Consider the following 21,750-nt stretch of genomic DNA (forward strand, 5'->3'; position numbering starts at 1 on the left):
TCAACATATCGATACATACACATTGTTGGAATAGACTCTTTATGGCATTGATTGGTTATTTCAGTTTATGACATTCAGTTTCTGCAGTTTTTGCTTTCCGCAATAAAAAAAGCACGCTGCTTAAAAACGAAAATCAAACACTTATTATCATTTACAAACAAAAACAAACAGTAAACACCACTAGAGCACACCCGTTTCTATTTATTATATATATATACAAAAAAAAAAAATCTGGCGTTTACGAGCAGCTCTGAACGCAGCATCAGCTGGGCTCAAAGCAGATGGAGGCTGGACGACGGTGCTGGTCTGCCTGCTGCTGCTGACAACACAGAGACGACAACACACAGCGAGCAGAGGAACATGGCCGTCGTTAGACAAGTAGACAACCGCATGCACGAGTAGGTTAAGTCAACGCCAGCCCATAATGCGTCCTCCATTATTGCAGAATAACCTTATCTTGCAGGGGTCGGGGTGTTGGTACCACTGTGCCCTGCAGCAGCAGCAGCATCCTGCAGAATGACTGATCGTTATGCAGGAGTAAAGATCCGAGTGGAGGACATGAAATCCTTAGGAGAGGATGCAGAGAAGGAGGAGGGTGTGGACATTGAGGAGCAGCTGCCAGTGGGTCCTCCTCCCACTTCAGTCTCCCCAGACCCCTCCAGCACCATCACCATCACCAGAGCCGGCAGAGATGCCTCCAACACCTCCATCATCAGTAAACAAAGGGTTAAAAGTCGAAGTAAGGATGCCAAGAACTCCTGTGGCAAACACACCTCAGATGTGTCACTGCATGGGTGTGTAGTTGCTGCTCATGTTGGGAAGAACTTGAATAGACCAGGGCATGAGAGGACACTGCACATCAAAGGGACTGGGAAGATACTGCAGGGGAGCAAGCTGGAGACCAATGGGAACTACGCAAACATCCATCCATCCAAGAACAACCAAGAACCACGCAGGGAGGACGGATTTAAACTGGCAAGGAAGAGAAGACCTGTGACGGTGGACACCTCGAAAGCCAAAACTTCATTGGAGGCGCTGAAGATAAGCATCAAGCAGCTGAAGTGGAAAGAGGTGTGACACATTTGTTTGTTGTGCTGTTTGTCTTGGGAGAAATATCATTTAACCAATGTTCTGTGCAGGTTTGATTCCCGTGGAAAGATCAGGTGCTGGTTTAACACACTAGTGCACGGCTTGATCCAGAAGAGGACTTCTGACATCAGCTGCATTAGGGTTTCATTTGGATGACAACCAGCTTAGGCTTTGGTCAGGAGCGTGCATGGATGAAAAACCTTTGTCTCACTGCTCTCAGACTATATATACTATAAGAACTATATATCTGCAGAGACCGGTCAGAGGATGTGATGAGCTGGAAAGGTCACATGTCAGCAAAGGCTGTGGGTAGGAAGACAACTAGAAGAAAAGGTCAACAATGCACATTTCTTGTAGTTTCCAAGGATATCAATCTGCACAGCACTACATAACATGAAACAGCTTTTACTTGGCATTTAACCGTTGGTAAAAAAAAAACAATAGAATCTTAACTGCTGCAGCCCATAAACATACTGTATTGGACAATAATGTAATATAACCTTTTCTATCTGATTGGGGCTTTATATTAGATTATGTAGTAGTTTTAATGCATGTTTCTTTTTCTCCTTATCCAGAATCTGGAATTATAAAAGAGGCAGTGTCTCTGACTAAATGTAAAATACAAAGCTTTTCAGATGTAAGGACGGAAATTTGATACTGTGCAGGAGAGTTATGTGTGCAAGAAAGTTTGGCACACCTGAACTTAAATGACCTATTTATTTAATAACTAGATTAAATAAATGCAATCCATGGAAACTGGTTATAAATACTTTTTTTTTTAAATATTTTAAGCTGCAGAACCTTATGCACAGCTTTCCAGCTTTTAAATATATTCATGTACTTATCATAAAATATACATGAGTGCACACACTACTGAACGTGGCCAAACTGATCTGTTAGAAAATGCACGGGAGATTTGATGAGGATAATTGTAAGGGGCTGGATTCCAAACAACGTAAGATGTTGATGAATCTGTCCATCCATTGAAATATTATGGACAACTGACACTGAGCATTCATTTATCATCTATGTGGAGAGTAAAAATGGATCAGCGTGGTCACTGTTTTTCTCAGGCTGAGCCTCGTCATATCTATTTTTGTTATTCTGATCTCACACTCCTATTTCTGCGAAGGCCTCGGGACTGGATATGTTGTTTTGGGCCGATCATGTGGCGCACTAAAAAGTCAGCTGATCACTGGCTAGTAAATTGTAAATGGCGTGGTAAATTAAGAAAATGATCTGTATATAAAATTTTAATTCAATTATCCTTTTGTTGCAGCTCTAATTTCGAGTATGACGGCTTGATATCCTTATTATTTGTTTCCAGTTTCCATGACGATGATTGCAGAAGTCATCGATCGAAAGCTCGGCCCGTTATTAATTAGATGACACGATCACTTTTAACCCAGACACAACCCGACAGTGCCCGTGTGCATGCCTCTAATGTATAACATTACAGAGGATGGGTGTGGATGAAAGTTGTTCTAAAAAAAAAAGCAACAACATTAAAACATTCATGAGTAGATCTAATTCATCCAGTCCGAGGCCACAAACACCATCTGGTCAATTTGAATGTGATAACTATATTGTTACCATTGGTCTCCATTATGCATAAGAAGTAAAGAAGGGCAACGAGGTGAGGCCGGTGAGGTAAAGACTCTACTTATGACCGGTATGACCAGGCAGTGACACTTAAACCCCTTCCAGGTCTGGTATCGGAAACGTGAGACAGAAGGCCTATACATTACCACGCTTTGTCCTCACGGTGCACCCCCGACAAAGTCAAGGGCGCTATGGATCCTGTGCCGTTTTTTCAAAAGTACCTGTCATCATCATCATCTTTTGAATGGCTTGAAACTCCAGTAGCATCGTTTGTCAATTATTAAATGAACATTGATTGGGAGGAATCCCAAGTTGTAAGTCAAAGCACTGATGTCAGTTTACTAAATGGACTACTGGATACAATTATGGAGATTTTTATTAAGACACATTAGGGATTGATAAGTTATTCATTAAGTCAATTTACATCCGAATTACCCGTTCTCTACATCTGCAGTATTTTCGGGCCCCGTTGGACAGCTGTCAAGTGACTTTCAGCATATGGCATTCTCTAACGCAGTGGGAAATGATTAGCCTTAAGCGCCTCTAATCCAATAGACTCTGAGTCCTCCTTGAGGCAGAGAGCCAATGATAAGCCCGAGGGTCTGAGTGACAACTTCAGAAAATAACACCAATAACTGTGCATTAAATCTTTGGGTTTTGGCATTTCGATTAAGATTCTACAGACCAAGCTGACATTTTAAAAAAGGCCTTCCATCTGGAGGCTACCGTATTTAGGAAATAATAACTGGTATAACTGAGATTATTAAGTATTTTCCTTTACTAAGTGGCTCGGAAACTGAACTGTCCCACTTGTGACTATGTCCACAACAATGGGTAGAAAGTGTTCCTCTGTCTCTCTTTTTTTTAGGCCTGATTCCCAGAAACTACTCAAACTAATTTTACTTCCTTCCCTGATGCAATTACACGTTGGCGTCTGTGTGACAGTATTTATAGCACGTCTTGGCTGTGACGCAGGGTTTCCCTGTTTCACACACTCACACTAACTTGTTAATGAGATCCAGCTCTGTCAGATGTCTATCTTATATGGGCAGTAGGGGAGTTATTTTTTAGAGTAGAGTTTAGTGGTGCCTTTACAATACAACTTGATATAGAATCATAAATTTAAAGACAAAACCTGTCCCGGCTCAATTTTGATGTTTTGAGACTCAGATGGAGCTGTGTAAAGTTGTGATATATTAATGAGCTGGTATAAATCAGGGAGGGCATCTTTTAAAATATTTTCTTCAGATCTATTTCAGGTTGTGAGGATGAAGACTTGTACAAAACAGAAAGAGTACAAAGTATTTTCTGATCAGTTATGCCACATTGCTGTCCTGTTTGTAAGGTAGATGACTCTAGCAATAAGCACACATTGGGATATGTTGTTTTTGCTGTTGATTTTCAGAAGAAACAAAGCTTCCCTATTGAAACAGGTTTAACTTTCTCCTTTTGTAGGAGCTGAATCAAACCAACTGAAGTTAGACCACATTCACACCAGTACTTGAGATGCATCAACAAAATTAAAACATATCTTTTATTGTAAATAAAACCCAAATAATGACATTTCAAATGGACATTTGACGGATCTACGGTAGAAAACACCCAGAAACAGTCCTCAACAGCTGATGACATTTGTATATGCATATGTTTAAATAAATAAAAAGTGGATTGTGCATTGATGCATAGCAGTGAGATGTAACAGCATGTGGTAGAAATGTACTGTAATAGTGGACGCAGTGGTCAGTCAGGGATCCAAACACTTATTGAACTCTATCATAAAAAAACTCACTTAAGATGGGATAACTCTGTCTTCTAAAATGAGGTGGAAAACTAATGAAATCAAAAGAATGACTGTGCAGACGTGCAATTGTGATATATGTGACCATCACATTGTTACTGTAATACCCTATCCCTTTGACTTCATTGTAGCGTAATTCCATTATGTGAGTATTGTCAAGAGCAGAGGTGTTGAGGCTAAAAGCTGCCAGTAGGATTTCCTAGCTCTCTAATTCCTTTTTATAGTATCACCTCCTCTTCTTTTCCCCAGTTCATCACAACAGAGCACACACTGCCTAGTTAGTACCATCTATAGGCAAGATTATCCCTGAACTCTGGGATCACCAGAAGACAAGCACCCTGCCAGTGTCCTGAGTCATATGAACAAACTAGGCCTTCTCTCATTTACAGATACAAAAAGTGTTAAGTGTGTGTGTGTGTGTGTGTGTGTGTGTGTGTGTGTGTGTGTGTGTGTGTGTGTGTGTGTGTGTGTGTGTGTGTGTGTGTGTGTGTGTGTGTGTGTGTGTGTGTGTGTGTGTGTGTGTGTATATATGTGTGTGTAAATATATATATGTGTATATATATATATGTGTGTATGTATATATATGTACGTGTGTATATATATATATATATTTGTATATGTGTATATGTATATGTGTGTATATATATATATATGTGTGTGTGTACATATATATAAATATATATATGTCTGTATATATTTATATGTGTGTATATATATATATGTCTGTATATATTTATATATGTGTATATATGTATATGTCTATATATATTTATATATGTGTGTATATGTCTATATATATTTATATATGTGTGTATATGTCTATATATATTTATATATGTGTGTATATGTCTATATATATTTATATATGTGTATATATGTATCCATATGTATATATACGTATGTGTGTGTATAAATGTGCTTGATTCTGCACACTGCATTCAATTATTGGTCATGTATATATATATATGTGTATTGTTTTTTATTTAGTGTTAAATAATCTTTTATTACTGGTCCTGTTCTCTCCCTTTCTTCAGTTTCCTCTGGGGAGACGGGCACCCTGTGATATCTACTGGCATGGCGTCTCCTTCCACGACAATGAAAATATCGTCTCAGGGCAGGTGAACAAGTTCCCAGGTATTTCGCCGCTCTCCTCTTCTATAACCTAATGTTGAATTAAAGCACGCTACACCAATGCTTGCTGAACTGTAGCTGCAGAGATGGCTTCATTTCATCTCGCAGTACTTGTGTATTCAGTATTCTGTACTCACAGCAGGAGGGATTTAGTTAAACCCTCACTGATCCTCATTGCTCCAGTGCTAACCTTTTCATGCCATGGCAATAATCATTACTTTAGAGACTCTAGAGATATGTATTAGTAAGAAATGCACATCACTGGAGTCTCCTGGCTTGCATTTATCTTGCACTATCAGTCTATGTGCATTATATTATACTTATGCCATATTGAGTTATATCTCCTGACAAGGTCATGTCTGTCTGCCTTCCTTCGAGTCCTTCTACAGATTATATTAGCTTTCCCGCAGCAATATAACTTCCTTTGACGACTGTCTCCCAAAGTGCGTTTTTATTGATGTCTTGCATGTCAGTCTCTTCTATTTATTATATCTGAAACAGTGCGTTGTGCATTGCAGGAATGATTGAAATGCTGAGGAAGATCAACCTGAGTCGGGCAGTGAGGACTATGCAGGAGTTGTTCCCAGAAGAGTACGACTTCTACCCCCGGTCCTGGATCCTGCCTGAGGAGTGCCAGCAGTTTTCCACACAGGTATAGTTGCATAACAAAAGTGTTAAGATAGTGGGTGTGATACGTGGAGATTTTCTTTGGATAAACTTCTGTATTTCTATGCACAGTGCAGTGCAAACATTGGATACTATATGCTGTCTGAGTAGAAATCAAGCAGTTATGAGACTGTTTCAGAAAATGTTGTGTTGACTGTAGGTCATAAGAATAAGATGACAAAGATTAGATTTGAGTGTATGCTTGAAAAAGGGCATTATAAAAAAAATGCATAAGAAAATAAATTATTTTACATTTTAATTGAACCTATATTGATGATAAATTGAGGCCGTATATCTCTTTTGGAAGGGATACTTGGCGAAGGCAACAGCATAAAAAGTTGCAGACAAAAAATACATAAATCATGCATACCGATAAAACAATGCAAAAAAAAATAGATGCAATACTAAGAAGGCTAAAATACGCTAAAACAGACACCATTAGCAGAAGGGTCATTAAACATGGGGTTTTCAATCGTTAAACCAGAGATATCAAATTCCATGATTTAAATAAACCTTCTTCACAGCAGACATTTTGACTTGACACAGCAGTGTAAGACCAGTTGTTGTTAATAACATTAACGATGGCCACGTTCCATTTTAGTGCCCCAATAGGCCATGCTAGCATGCAGTTTTCATTTATGTCATTATTTAACCCTGTATGTTTCCTGCTATCACAAACCAAAACCGCTCTTTTTGTTTTACAGACCATTTTAAGTGGCTTAGCTGAAAACATAAAGCCTGTCACCTCCGCTCGTTTATTTTGGATACCCAGGAGATTAGTTCTTGATTATTTCTATTGGAGATAAAAAATAGCAAGATGAATTCCCAGATTAGGCTTTTTAAATAAAAGACAGCTCTAAAAAAGTAAAGCCAGTGTTTCTGTTTGCCATCTTGCTTCCGCTTCATTTTCATAGGAGGTATACTGTTATCTTTACAGTACCAGTGTACTCATTTTCCCCCTATCTCTTTAACTGCCCACCATGCTACACTGAACAGTAGTGTTTAAATGGAATACTGTAACAACTGTGTCATGTGCTCGCTTCATTGCACACTCTCCTTGAGGGGGAAAAAACGGACTGTACTCTATTCATGCATATTACCCTTTGTGGTAATCTAACACTTCTTAACACATGGTTGAATCTTGTAGGATTATCTTGTATAGAAAATACAGCATTGAGTGCAGACACATATGACCAGGAAGTAGAGCTGTGAAGAGCCTAGGGGAAGAATGAGCATGAGAATGTCCCTCAGCTGCTTTTTGCCCTGGTTCACTACAATAAGCAATGTTACAGTCAGTTACCCCCAAAAACAAGTCTTAAATTAAGTGAAAATAAAACAATCTGTAAACTTATTATCTCAATCAATTTAGGAGGAAAGTTGATCAGACAGGGAAAGGATTTAAATATGTTTTTTGTTGTTATCAGTTTTGGCAGTTAGTCAAATATTTGTCAATGGCTTGTCCTTTTCGGTGCGCTTTTATTAAGAAATTTAAATCAAATTTTTCATGCAATTGCAAGGGCAGATGTTCAAAAAGTTATATTTAAATAAATCATATATAGCAACAATATATTATGTCCAGTAGGGGGCACCAGAGTATCACTGTTAACATCCCGGTCTAGTTTCCAGCAGAAGAAACAAAAGGTTCTGTATCACAGTGTCAAGGAAAGGCATTACTCATTATTGAGTAAGTTCACCAGCTGAACAGTGACTTTTATTAATAGTTTAATAACATATGTCCCACATTTCAACCACTGACTGCATCATTGTATAACATCTTTAAATAAGAATATGATTGGTTTAGCATTATGACAGATTTTTAAGGATTTATGATCAATTGTTAGAGCTACAGTTGGCACTTTATTTAAGAAGTATTTTCTTTCTTATATTTTTTAAAATTCTCTTTGCATCCTGACAGCAATCAATAAATCAAATACTTGCAGGCGTGTAATAAACCCGGCCAATCATTTCATTCTGCCCCTGTCAAATGATTGAATGGCCTTCCCGCCCGCGTTCTCATAGTGTGTGTGACCGGAATCTTCCACAAGCTGCTAGCTTGACAGCTATGAGTACTAACAATAGCCATCATTCATTATGATAATGTTAGTTGTTTTCTTACATGTGAATGAAACATGAGGTTGTTGGATACAGTTGGCGATAACAATGATGTGCTGTGCTCCTCGCCAACGCTCCCTCCTTGACTTATCCTTCAGGAGTAGTCAGTGCGCATTGTTTTGGGGGGGAGTGGCTTCAGAGAGAGGCCTAAAGACGGCGGCTGGTGTTTTTTTTTAGTTTGGATATTTTCAAATATCACAGTTTCTCCAAAGTTTCCTTCCCCAACTTAAACAAGTTCTAAAGCACCATCAAACGGTCTTCACTCACACTCGGGGATCTTTGTTTTGAAGTTTGCCACAGTGTGTGAAACCTGTGGGATTCAAGTGTTGCCAATAACCCTGTGAGCTTTTTGTTAACCTTATCTTTTCTCACTCCCACCACTGCTGCAGATTCGCATGGTGAAGGAGAACGATGCAACAGTGAATCCCACCTTCATCGTCAAGCCGGATGGGGGCTCTCAAGGGGACGGCATCTACCTCATTCGTGACCCTAGTGACCTTAAGCTCATGGTGGGTTCACAGGCCAAGCAGTTTGTCGTCCAGGAGTATATCCAGAGGCCGTTACTCATTGACAAGCTCAAGTTTGATATCCGCCTCTATGTGCTGTTGAAGTCCCTGGAGCCATTGGAGATCTACATTGCCAAGGAAGGCCTGACACGTTTTTGCACCGAGCCCTACCAGGTAGCCATGACGATGCTATTAATGCCGGCAGGTTTTAACTTTGAGGCCATGAAACGTGTACCTATACTTCTATAGCATAAAAAATAATTAAAGCCACTCTTATTCTGATTGTGAAGGAACCAAGCCAGAAGAATCTTAGCCACGTCTTCATGCACCTGACAAACTACTCCCTCAACGTCCACAGTGGCAACTTTGTCCACTCGGACAGCCAGAGCACAGGCAGCAAGCGCACTCTCTCCAGCGTGCTGTACAGGCTGGCGGCTAAAGGCGTAGACATCAAGAAGGTGTGGTCGGACATCATCGCGCTTGTGATCAAGACTGCTATCGCCGTGGTGCCTGAACTCAGAGTCTTCTATCAGGCTGATATACCACCTGGAAAACCGGGACCCACTTGCTTCCAGGTCGGTAGTGGGTAACACTGTCTTAGGAGTAGAATGAGTACAGTAGGGTTGTTAATGAATAAGAATGCATTGCTTAGATACGCTCATATACTAATAAAGATAAACATCAATTCATCTGTTTACAAATCATATAGAAAGGCACTCCGTATAACTTCAGATCATCTCTCATAATCTCATCATATTCAGACATTTTCTTACTGTAAAAGGAATTCTTCTTGTCTGCACAGCGCAAACAGGAACCGCTAGTAGTATTCTTATTTAGGCGGTCCCTCCTGCATGAACAGAGAACTTAATGATCTTCCTGTGCGTGACTTGACAGTAGACTGGAATCTGATGAGTTGAAGTTAGGGACTGTCTCAAAAGTGCAGCCAATTGGGCCAAGTGAGCTTTTCATATTTCTCTCAATAGCGTTCTCTTTCGTTTCCTTCTGCATGCACAACCCCCTTATTAAAATAACAATGTGTAGCATTTAAGGGGATCTATTGGCTACTATACTATACTAAACTACATTTTCTATTGTATATAATCCCCTGAAAATAAGAACTGTTGTGTTGGATTTCAGACTTTCATTGTTAATTTATTGTCCACTTGTTTTATGTGTTTTAACTATTGATCTCCAAGCAGACCATTAACAGTTAAATATATATTTATATAAATAAATGAATGTCAAGAGAAAACAACTTGATGCAGAAAAATGTAGCAGACTAGGCAACCACATTCTGCATAAATCCTATACAAATTCATATAACAGCTTGTTGTTCCACAGTTACAGTCTGCTTCATTCTAAAATATAAATATAAAGTATGTAATAAGGATGTGTTTGTGTCTTTAGATATTAGGTTTTGATATCTTGCTGATGAAAAACCTGAAGCCAGTATTACTAGAGGTCAACTCCAACCCCAGTATGAGAATAGAACATGAGCAAGAGGTAAGACTGAATGTCAACATCAATATTGCCTTAGTATTATTATCATTATTATTATTATTATACACTGCTGTAATATATATTTGTGTTTTTCTCAGGTTTCACCAGGAGTTTTTGAATATGTTCCTAGTCCTGTCGACGAAGAGGTCAAAGTGGGTGTGATCAGGGACACTCTGCGCCTTATGGACCCTGGCCGCAAGAAACCTTCAATGTAAATACACACACTTTTACACACACACACACACACACACACACACACACACACACACACACACACACACACACACACACACACACACACACACACGTATATTAAAACACAGTTAAAAAGTTATTGCATCGTCTTCTCTTTGTCTGCCGGTCTTAAGAGTCCACTTTTAAGGACATGATACCTCACTCTCGCCCATCCCTCCTCAGAGCCCATCTCTGCACCACTCAACAGCTCTCCATAAGCCTGTTAAATGGAAAAAATTTAAGTGGAAATTCACAAATTACTGTACGAGTCTGGTGGCTCACTCTCTCTGGCTGACCGGCCCTGTGTGGTGCCTGGCAATAAATCTCCTCTACCATTAGGGTTTGTGTTTTTTTTTTTTCTTTTAATCTGTTTTTCTTCTATGACAAGAGGATTTACTGTTTTCTATTCCGCCACCATCTCAATTTCTTCCCTCATTCCCTCACTTCTTTCCTCTCCAGATTATCTTCTGTATCAGATATTTGATCTGCTTTGTTCTGCAAGTGACAGCGATATCTTCTCGGGGATAATACCCACTCATTCATGACCAGTAACACGTTGATATAATGCGCCTATGATACATTTAATCCTCGTCCCTCCTGCATTGCTGTAATTTCATCCAGCTAGAATCAGCAAAACCACATCTTGCACTTGTCTGCGGAAGAAATACAATACTGTATAATTTAGTGTACACATTTAGAATTCTGAACACTAATTCCTATCTTTGCACTTTTAGAAACCCTTAATCCTTTAATCTAATGTCTCATACTTATCATGTTAATTTAGAAACTTACTTAAAGCCTTTATATCTGTATATACTATAACACATAGCATATACGTACAGTATATAACCTGAGCAGTTAGATTTTTAGAAAATAGTAATGACTACAAATAGTTGTAAATTGCATTATAGAATAGATACATTACTGGGCTATTAAATAATAAAAATCTCCTGATTAGCATCAACAAGAATTTTACTATTAATAAATGATTGCAGATAGAAAGTCGACCCAGACTTCTAGGGTGAACATCTATCACAAATTAGTCCTGTTATATTGGAAAACAAACAAACATTTCAATACATTATCTATATACAGGATAAAATCAAACTGCAGTAATACATCTGTTTTGGTTTCCAAAATATGTGCATCCCAAACACAAAGATTTAGTATTCATGTCAGGTTGTGATTGCAGGAAAGTGGGCTGTCAGCTTTGCAGATAGTGACTGAGTTTCTTGGTTTAGCGGGGCGATATGCTAATTATGTCCCAACTAGCTATTGCTAATATTTATTGAATTAGCCATTAGATTGGTTATGCTCCGAAAAATGTAATCATCACTGTAGCCAACGACGCGGGCACGGAATGAGATCTCATTAATCACTCAGCCCCACTGTGTGTTCTCTCTCTGTTTACATGGGCACAGAGGCAGATGCATTGTACATTCATGTTTGATAGACTCAATGATATGTTGAATTCTATCCATTTTAAATCAAGCCATTTGTGTGTACAAATGTGGCACAAATACTCTATTACAAGTAAAAATCCTCCATTGAAAATGCTAGTTAAATAAAAAAATTAAATAAGTATCATGAGCAAATGTATTTGGAGGATCAAAAGCAAAGTTAGTAATTCCTCAGAATATTAATCTGATATGCCATTATTTATGATATTATTAGATTAATTCTGATCCATCAATGTGCAAAATATTTTACTGTTGTAGCTAGTTTGAACTATTTGCTGTAAGGTTATTAAAATCAGTTTGGGAGTTTAGTCGTGTTAGACCACTTCAAACGGTCAAGATAAACACACGATATATCTGAAGGCATTATTAATGAGGTAGGAAAGAAGAAGAAAAAGTTCAGCTTTACAAGTCACTGCTTATTTTATCTAATCTTTGTTGTCTTTTACAATATTGGATAATAAAAAAATACTATATTTCACTCTGATATGCAGTGGAGGGAAAGTCTAAAGTCCCATAAAAGTTTTAGTACTGAGTACCAATATCAAACATTTTTTACTTCTTTGTAGTACTTGTATAAACTCAGTTTCTTTCAACCATTTGCACAGCTAAAAGTTTCAGCATCCAAGATCCACATAAGAATGTGAAAAGAGAACAACGCTCTGATTAATGCAAGCTTCTCCGAAAATGTGATTGCTGCTGAAGAACAAACTCCATTGGCTGATTGATTTGAAATAAGCAAGGGAGACAAAAATTAGGTAACGATTTTGCATTTGAACAGGATAATGTTTTAACAGTTTCCTACACTATCATAAATAATGAGAGTACATGATTTAAGCTGCCAATCATATGCATAGATTTAGATTCAGTTCAGTTATATTTTGATAGGGAAGGACTGATTTGATTTCTTATTCTTCAGCAAACTTTCAGAATCATTAACAAGTAGTCTTTGGGAGCACAAACAAAAATGTTCCCAACCTCGTTACTGGAGGTTTAAGCAATTTGTTTACTGAACAGATGGCGCACCTGTAAGTAAATATACCTGTGTTGTGGTCTCTGACAGCTGTTCTGCAGCGGGATGGATGGGATTCAGTCATTCAGAATGCAGAGTTTAGACTGGAGTCACCCATGTGTGAATTTGACTTGTCAAAATGTGAAAGAGGGCTGAGAACTGACCTGGCAAACAACACAAAGGTGCCGTCTAGAAAGAAAAAAAAGGTGTGTGGGAGTGAGAACTTATACAAGAGAGATAAGTAAATATAAAATGGTAAAGTGTAATTTGGAGAAAGGGGGTAGAGGTAAATGGGTAATGATGATGAGGAGGAGGGTGTGATGTGAGTGACTTTTAGGCATGTAGTTCTCGCACCCAGCTCATTAATCCTGTGCATGATGCCTCTGTGGGTGATTTATGAGCCATTATGAGAGGTATGTGTTAGTGTGGGTGAAAACAAAAAGCTGATATTCGTAGGCAAGCATTTCTTAAAATAGAGTGCGAGGGAAACGATTACTAAAGCATCATCTGCATAAAAAAAATATGTGGAGGATAAAGGTAACGAAGGTTGAATCATGTGTCCAAAATGCACTGTTTTATAAGTTCGTTTTTGTCGCTGTGGAAGCTCTGAATTAACACACTTAAGGGGCTGTGAACACAACTTTGACATGTTAACATCTTTTTAAGTTATTATGGAAAACGTGTTGGCAAATAGTTTCTTATTTACTCATCCAGCAGTTACATTATCAGGACCGTATCATTTGAAATAATGTTTCTGGCCATCTGGTGAATGTAATTTAAATATCCACTCTCTTTCAGCTCTGCTTTTGGTCTCTTAAGATATCTGTCTCATTATTCTTTAAATGCTCCACTATGTTCATTAGCTAGTCGCAATCTGCTCAAAGTTTTCTGACTCTTGTGGTTGCGTGGTTAGGGAGCAATGGAGAAAAGTTTTGCTTCTTAAATAATTTATAAAACGAAACAAAAGATGAATTGTTACCTGTGGGAGTCCAATTTGATCTCTGTGTTTAGGTATGACTCATACTCATGAGAAAAGCTCAGGCAATAAATTCAGATTTCTGCAATGGAGATAAGTGTGCAGACACTTTTTAAATGTCTTTTCATTGACACATCTGGCACCTTTTTTAAGCCTTTTCACAGAGTGTAACAGCTCTGAAGATGTATTCACCAGGCGGACAGAAAAAGCATTTATGCCGAGTAATGACAGCTAAATTAGGCCTAACCCTCCTCGCGTACACTCCACTAACATTTGGCACCAGGCCTCTGTATGTCTTTTTAATAACCTGCCATTCTTCACCTTTTACCCCCGTCGCCTGGCAGCCATCCTTCTCTTCTCTGCAGGGAATGTCTGTGGACGTTCCCTTCACTGTCTGTCTGGCTGTCAGCTTCCGTTGAAGATGTGTCCGTTTTTAGCCGAGACTGTCCTGTCTAAATACATGTGGGTGGTGTCCCTCTGGCTGCTGAGGGATGATTGATTCTATTAAACATTCAGCAGTGCTCTCTCAGTGCCATTCACACTGCTTACTAATTCATGGAGAAAGAAACTGCCTCATAAAAGTCAGCAGCACTGCATCCCCTTCACTTGAATCTACCATTGTGTTTCTCTTTGTTGCTTTTGTGTCATGTGTCGACCATAGGAGTCGTCTTTTAAAGGCCCTGCACACCCACACAGTTGATTACACTTACTCCCGCTGATGAGACCTCTGCTCAGGTTGCTGGGCTGGGAATTATTTGAGCTCACAGCACTCAGTGAAGTAATAGAAATGATAAAGGTGTAATTGGTGCTGCACTACAGTAACATGTGCATCAAAGCTAGCAGACTCCTCTTCATTTTCTATGAGAAGCTTAAAATTCCTCAGGAAAGAAGCAAAATGGGAAAGAATGCTTTGTGAACTTTGGCCTAATAGAGGTGTAGGAGTGGGATGGTGACCGATCACAGGAGTAAACTACGTTTGGATTCACTCTTTCTCCCGGATTTTGCTCTTTGAGACTTCTTAAAGGTGTATATTTGTGTATCCTTTGACCACCGGTAGAACCATGAAGCGGAGTGGGTCACTGTTTTGTTTGTATGTCGTGTACAGGGACACATGAGTATGAGTATGGTGCTGATGTGATATTCATTTCTACCGATGGTTTTACACTATTTCAGTAATTGACAGATGGTAGTAACGCACAAAGAAATGGAGCAATATGCTGGGAAAATACAGGGAAGAAGATGGCAAGTTAAAAAACTTGAGTTTCAAGTTTTTCTTTTATTGTCTTTGCAAATATTTTATGAAGAGGGAAACTCCTCGGGGTACCTTTTTCTTTTTTTTCTTTTTTTTTATATCTATTGAATGATTCAAATTCATAAATGACAAAACTTCACCTCACGGTATTTGCAATGCTCAGAATATGTCCTGCATATATTCATGTTTTTACAGCAGCTCTATTGTAATGATTGTTAATGAGTACAAAGTCATTTTGTTCCAGAGGGCATCACATGACATGACTGTAGCTGCTAGACCACAATCGGCCCACAGTGCAGCCCTTTCCCCGGGCGCTTGGTTTGCATTTGCTTTGAATATTTTGAAACCAAGTTGAACCACAGGAGAGTGATTCAATCTATGGTCAGTGTATGACTTATATATCTTTGCCTCATCAGCATTCAAAGCATCAAACGTGATGTCGATAATTAACCTCCAAAAGCAGAATTTGTCCTTCATCAGCAGGTACAATGGATTGGAAACATTGGTCGTTTTCAAAGTGTAGATTTTCATTGACTAATGTGCTTTAAAGAGTAAAAACCACTGCAGAGAGCCAGGGTAGCTTTTCAAGAGACATCTCCTGGATGGACAGTGTTTCATGAGAACCTGTGTGTAGGAGTTAGGTGAATCTATTAGAAGAAATGGAATGTCATTTTAATAAGTATGTTTTCTTTGGTGTTTAATACCCTGAAAATCTGAATTGTGTTTTTGTTACCTTTAGAATGAGCTGTTTTTATGTTTATACAGAGTGGATACTCAACGCGGACAAGATAGACAAGCCAAACACTGGATCTAGAGACGGCCATTTGTATTTTCGTACACAAGGGATAAGTTTCAGTTGGTTGCAGTCTACAATCTCACCTCTAGATGCCACTAAATCCTACACTCTGGACTTTTAACTAGATATCCAAACTTGCTGAGAAGTATCAACTTTCTCTTCATAAGAATTCAAAACTTAAATCTAAATTCTAAATGCAAAACCCCTACCACGTAGATCCATCATACTCATGATGCATTTAGTGTTGTGGATGTAAGCACAGACCGTAAAAAGCACGTAAGGAGGCTGTGAGATGAGGTAGTGAAAAGAGTTATTTAACCTTCAAACAACATCATTCTTCCACTTTCCCCTGACAAGCCAGGCTGGAGGTGCAGACTCAAATGAAAATATTGGTGCATTTATCTACCTCAGGTGATCTGTACCTGTCATCAGTCCTGCGGGGCTTGAAGGTAGTCCATTAACCCTGCCGCTGGACAGCCCAATAGGCAGTGAATGAAGGGACTTTTGGAGTCTTTAAAACTCCACGCTCTTTCAACCTGTCATTGAAATACAATGCAATTCAATTTATAGTATATGTTTTGTCTGTGTTTTGTTATTTTTTTTCCTGTCCTCTCATTTCATGGCCTTAGTTCCCAACTGAGGGCTGGTGGGCTCGAACACGGAGAGGAGATTCCCATGGAGGCGGAGACACAGGATAGAAGCTCCGACGAAGGAGCTCTGCCCTCGCTGTGTCTGAAGCAGGTCTACCCCAAGTACACCAAACAGTTCAACTACCTGCGACTGGTGGAGCGAATCACAGCTCTGTTCATACGCTTCCTCGGGGTCAAGGGCAACATGCGTCTGGGCCCCACTGCCTTCAGAACATTCATCAGGTACAAACATTTCTTTATTTCTTTATTTATACGGTGCCGGCTGTGGCGTAGTGGAGAGCAAGGTAGTGCTCCAATCAGAGGATCGGTGGTTCGATACCCGGCCTCGGCAGTCGATGTGTCCTTGGGCAAGACACTTAACCCCAAGTTGCTCCCGAAGGCTTGCCATCGGTGTGGACTGGATGTTGCATGAATGTTAGTTAGAGTCTGATGGTGGCACCTTGCATGGTAGCCTGTCATCAGTGTGTGAATGGGTGAATGATATGTAATATACTACTGACTGTAAGTCGCTTTGGATAAAAGCGTCTGCTAAATGACTGTAATGTAATGTCATTTATTTACTGGGTCTTGCACATTCACAACATGTCCAAAAGAAAAACCAAAAAAAGGATAATATCAATTAGAAACATGTGCTAATTTAGTCTTCTTAAAAGTGTAGCACTTTTTAACCACTTACCATAATATTTATGTAAATTCATTGATCAAATTGACACGTTTTATCACACAGACGCGTGATTCATATTTCAAAACTGCACTTACACTCTAGGGTATAGACACACATGACGGTCCGACAGTGTTGGCAAACATCAGTGGAAATGTTGCTAAGGTAACTAGCGACACGGTCAGTGACTGTATTAATCTTACACTGTATTTAAAGATATTTTACAGTCTTTTTTTTTTTAAAAAACAGACAATCCCAGTTATGGAAAGTTAAAGTTACATTTTCTTTCCGACAACTCCCAAGCCCATGCCACTGCAACTACTTCACTCAGAGGAGCTGTCAATCACACAGCTGTCAATCATGTCGTCTCACCCTCTTTTCATAGCATCCAAAAATTGATTGAACCAAACTCAGTAAAACAACTTTGTCAGTGTGATAAAAACATCCTAAAAATGACAGAAACTATCTATGGTAAAAAAAAATGTGTTTGACATGTACTTTGATTTATTACTTCTATAAAGTATTGGCTTTACTTTTTGGGAGCTGTCATGTTGTGAATCTTTATGTATAATCTATGGTAACAACATATATTTCTTCTCTGTAACTCACATGGCCTGTATTCTCCCTTGAGAAAAATTTAAAAAACAAAATGGAGAAATGTATTTTTATATCACAATGGCGCCCCATATCTTTGCTTGCCAATAAATCTTTGCATAAGGAAACTCTAATGTTGCCCTAAAGACCTTTTTTTTTTTTCTTTCTTTTTAGTAATAAAAAAACAATAAAGAATACTTTTAAAAAAACATGTTGACATTATTAACACATTGACTGACATGATTTCCTGGTTGCTTTTAGGACCTGTAAGCTGAGCAACAGTAACTTCTCCATGGCTTCAGTGGACATCCTCTACATAGACATCACACGGCGTTGGTCAGGAACAATGCCCGATTCTAGAGAAGCAGGTAACACACATACCTACTCTCACACACACACACACACACACACACACACACACACACACACACACACACACACACACACACACACACACACACACACACACACACACACACACACAAAGAAACTACATGAGCCGGGTATCCTTGAGACTCGGAGCAAATGATGTGCTTGGAGATAATTGCTTGTCATTCTTTGTCAGATTCCCTCTGACACTGCACTACCGTAATTGAAATGAGCTGAGATCACAATGTGGCAGCGAGGAGACTATCCGACATGAATTATTCAGACATTGCACCTTGCAAGGAATGTTTGCGAGCCGAATCGGATGGATGGAGATCACATGGACCGGGATGGAAGGGTCTGTACAGAGGAGATTGCGGGCTGAATTTAGAACGAGCTCATACGTATTCAGGGAGACTGAAGTGTCAAGGTCTGTTATTTCTGTGTATGTGCTTTGGAGGATTTGTGAGGAAACAAGATGGGGCATAAAAAAAGTATTGTTCGTATTAACATATTATTATGTTTTTATGGGGGGGGGGGGGGGAGGCTGATATGCAGCAAAGTTTTAAAAGGACACATGAGGCAATTTCTGAAAATGCTCTCTTGTAAGAGACTCTTTTTATGATCTGTAACAATTATGATAAGATAATATAATTATTATTGTCCTTCACAAAGCAGCATCAAATATACAATGCACATATGTATACACGTGTAAATAGGAATAAAACTGTGAAACATGCAGTTCACAAGAACAATACAATTGATAATAATAGTGTTAGATTACAGAGCTCATTTTGATTTGTTCAGGGTGATGATTGATGAAGTCCACTGTGAATTAGCATCTGGATTCATTCTTTCATTAGTTTGCTGCACATTTGTCTTCCTCCTCTAGGTCGACTACAACAGACGCTGCAGCGGGAAATATTAAGGAGACCTTTGAGGGGAAATTCAGCTCTTGCTTTTGTGTTTCTGAACACGTCATTGTTTTCTTATTTCATTCTTTGACCTTCAGTCACTCTGGCCTTAGTCCCCAGTAGGCAAAATCAGAAAGTTATGAAATTAACAAAATAAAAGTCTAAAAAAATGTTCTTCTCTTGGTGGCAAAAACATAGAGTTGATTCATATGTATATTTGCAGTATATTCATATCTGAATTGTTATTTTACTCATCTTCATATGTTAATGTACAGCATCCCAAATGTGCTTTCAAAGGCTATTGATGTTAAATTTAGATTTCAGGAGAGACTCTGCTGTCTACTATCAGTGTGTTTTCAAAGTTAGAGAAGAAATCACCAGAGTAACACCTAAAACGTGGTCAACATTACTGTCTCATAACTACATACTTTTTAAATTTGTTGATCAAAAAGGTCGCATGCAGGTAGTCACATAGAAAATAAAATAATAATAATAATCTGGCCACCTACATAAACTTGCACCCCTTCAGCATCCTGGCAGCCCTAGCATTTGCCCAACCGCCCATGCTAATGTATGATGATACTGTCATTATAATGTCATACCACTACCACTACACTACCCTGCCGCAGTTAGCAGGGTTAGAGGGTTTTGGGTTCGAAACCCGCCGGCCGGCTTGGGTCCTTATGTGTGGAGTTTACATGTTCTCTCAAAGTCGGCGCAGGTTTTTTCTGGTTCCTCCGGCTTCCCCCACAGTCCAAAGACATGCAGTTAGGTTCATTGGGGACCTTGAATTATGGTTGTCTGTCTCAATGCTTCAGCCCAGTGATTGACTAGCTACCTGAATAGGGTGAACACGGCCTCTCGCACAATGTCTCTGGGGCCCCTGAGAACTTGTTAAGGCATAGTTCTACTGTAATAATTGCTGCTGTTATTATAAGTAGTCTTATTATATGAATCATTTATGTCATATACATTGAATGTGTTGTATCTCTGTTATGCTGTTCCGTACACATGACATCTATTGCATTCTGTCCATCCTGGGAGAAGGATCCCTCCTCTGTCGTTCTCCCAGAGGTTTCTTCCTTTTTTCTCCCTGTTAAAGGGTTTTTTAGGGGAGTTTTTCCTGTGCCGATGTGAGGGAAGGACAGAGGATGTCGCATGTGTACAGATTGTAAAGCCCTCTGAGGCAAATTTGTAATTTGTGATTCTGGGCTATACAAAATAAACTGAATTGAATTGAATAGTGGGTACAGATGGATGGATGGATAATGACTTAGATGAGAATATCGATACCACTCTTGTACGTGTCCCCTTAGTTTGAGGCGACATCAGCAACCAAAGCTAGCTGTTGCTTTAAAAACTATTGTCATTCTACTTTCCCTCTTGCGTACTTCTCTGGCCTCACCTGGACAAACTCTCTCTGTTTTGCAGGTATGGGACTGCAAGCATTCGTGGAAGCCTTTTTCCATCTGGCAGGTCGCAGGTTCAAATCCCTGCCGCTGAGGGAGCAGGTAGTGTCCCAGCTGGAGCTGTGCGAGGCTCAGCTCGAGTCCCAGACTGGGGTGGAGGAGAGGCGCTCCGTGAGCTGCAGCAGGGCGATGCCGCGGGCCGCCAAGACTCAGACGCTGGGCCTCACCAACCCTCAGCTCAACTCTCCGGCTCCCCTGCGAAGGGCGTCCAGCCAGGACTACCGGCTGCATCAAAGACTCAAGCCTCGCACGCTCAGGGCCAACGTGGAGAACTGACGAGGAAGGGCTCCAACTAGGCATCCAACACCCAAACACTGCCTTTAGCCTTTCTCCACAGGAGCTGGGGAATTAGATGTCCCTCTCTCTCCTCTGCAGCTCCAGCAACGGGGGGGAGCGGGGGAGCTGAGAGAAGGACTCGCTTGACCCCTGCTGGCTGACTTGCCAGGAGGACTGTTCTCGGCCTGATTGGTTTTTCTTTTTTAGAGGAGGAAGATGTCCACATGTGGGGAGAGGGGGTTGGGGGAGGAAATAGAACATGAGCTATAAGGAGGTTGGTGCATTTCCTCCTCCCCCCCCTCCCTCCCCCTGCTGCGATCGTATGTGAACGGAGGTCCGCTCAGGAGGAAGATATGGCTGCTTTAATATACTTACTGATTCTACAGGGCAGCTATTTGCTTCCCTTCACCTTTCTCTTCTTGGCAACAGCTCCACTGAAACATACCGGGGTTTTTTTTTTTTTTTCAGGTATAAAATAAGACGCTCCGGATTCACATTCAATGCAGTGACACACATCACACATAAATAAATGAGTGCAAGGGAGTGTCCTTAGTGTGTGTGTGTGTGTGTGTGTGTGTGTGTGTGTGTTATATATTTGAATTTGCACAACTCTTGGAACTACTACATTTGCACAGAAATGGATGTGAGGGTGACTGAGCATTTGTGTGGACGTATTGTGTATATGTATG

General features: G+C 39.8%; 1 protein-coding gene across 1 annotated transcript; it reads left to right on the plus strand.

Moving 5' to 3' along the window:
* The first annotated feature begins 346 nt into the window (after positions 1-346).
* ttll11 (tubulin tyrosine ligase-like family, member 11) lies at positions 347-21,111 on the plus strand. The gene is made up of 10 exons (XM_054612894.1): positions 347-1,071; positions 5,524-5,623; positions 6,139-6,272; positions 8,788-9,078; positions 9,195-9,479; positions 10,312-10,407; positions 10,503-10,615; positions 16,761-17,003; positions 18,298-18,404; positions 20,748-21,111. Exons 1-10 carry the CDS (start codon positions 517-519, stop codon positions 21,059-21,061), a joined length of 2,238 nt encoding a protein of 745 aa, XP_054468869.1. The 5' UTR covers positions 347-516; the 3' UTR covers positions 21,062-21,111.
* Positions 21,112-21,750: the final 639 nt, after the last annotated feature.

Source organism: Anoplopoma fimbria, chromosome 14, assembly GCF_027596085.1.
Source record: "Anoplopoma fimbria isolate UVic2021 breed Golden Eagle Sablefish chromosome 14, Afim_UVic_2022, whole genome shotgun sequence".
Lineage (NCBI taxonomy): Eukaryota > Metazoa > Chordata > Actinopteri > Perciformes > Anoplopomatidae > Anoplopoma > Anoplopoma fimbria.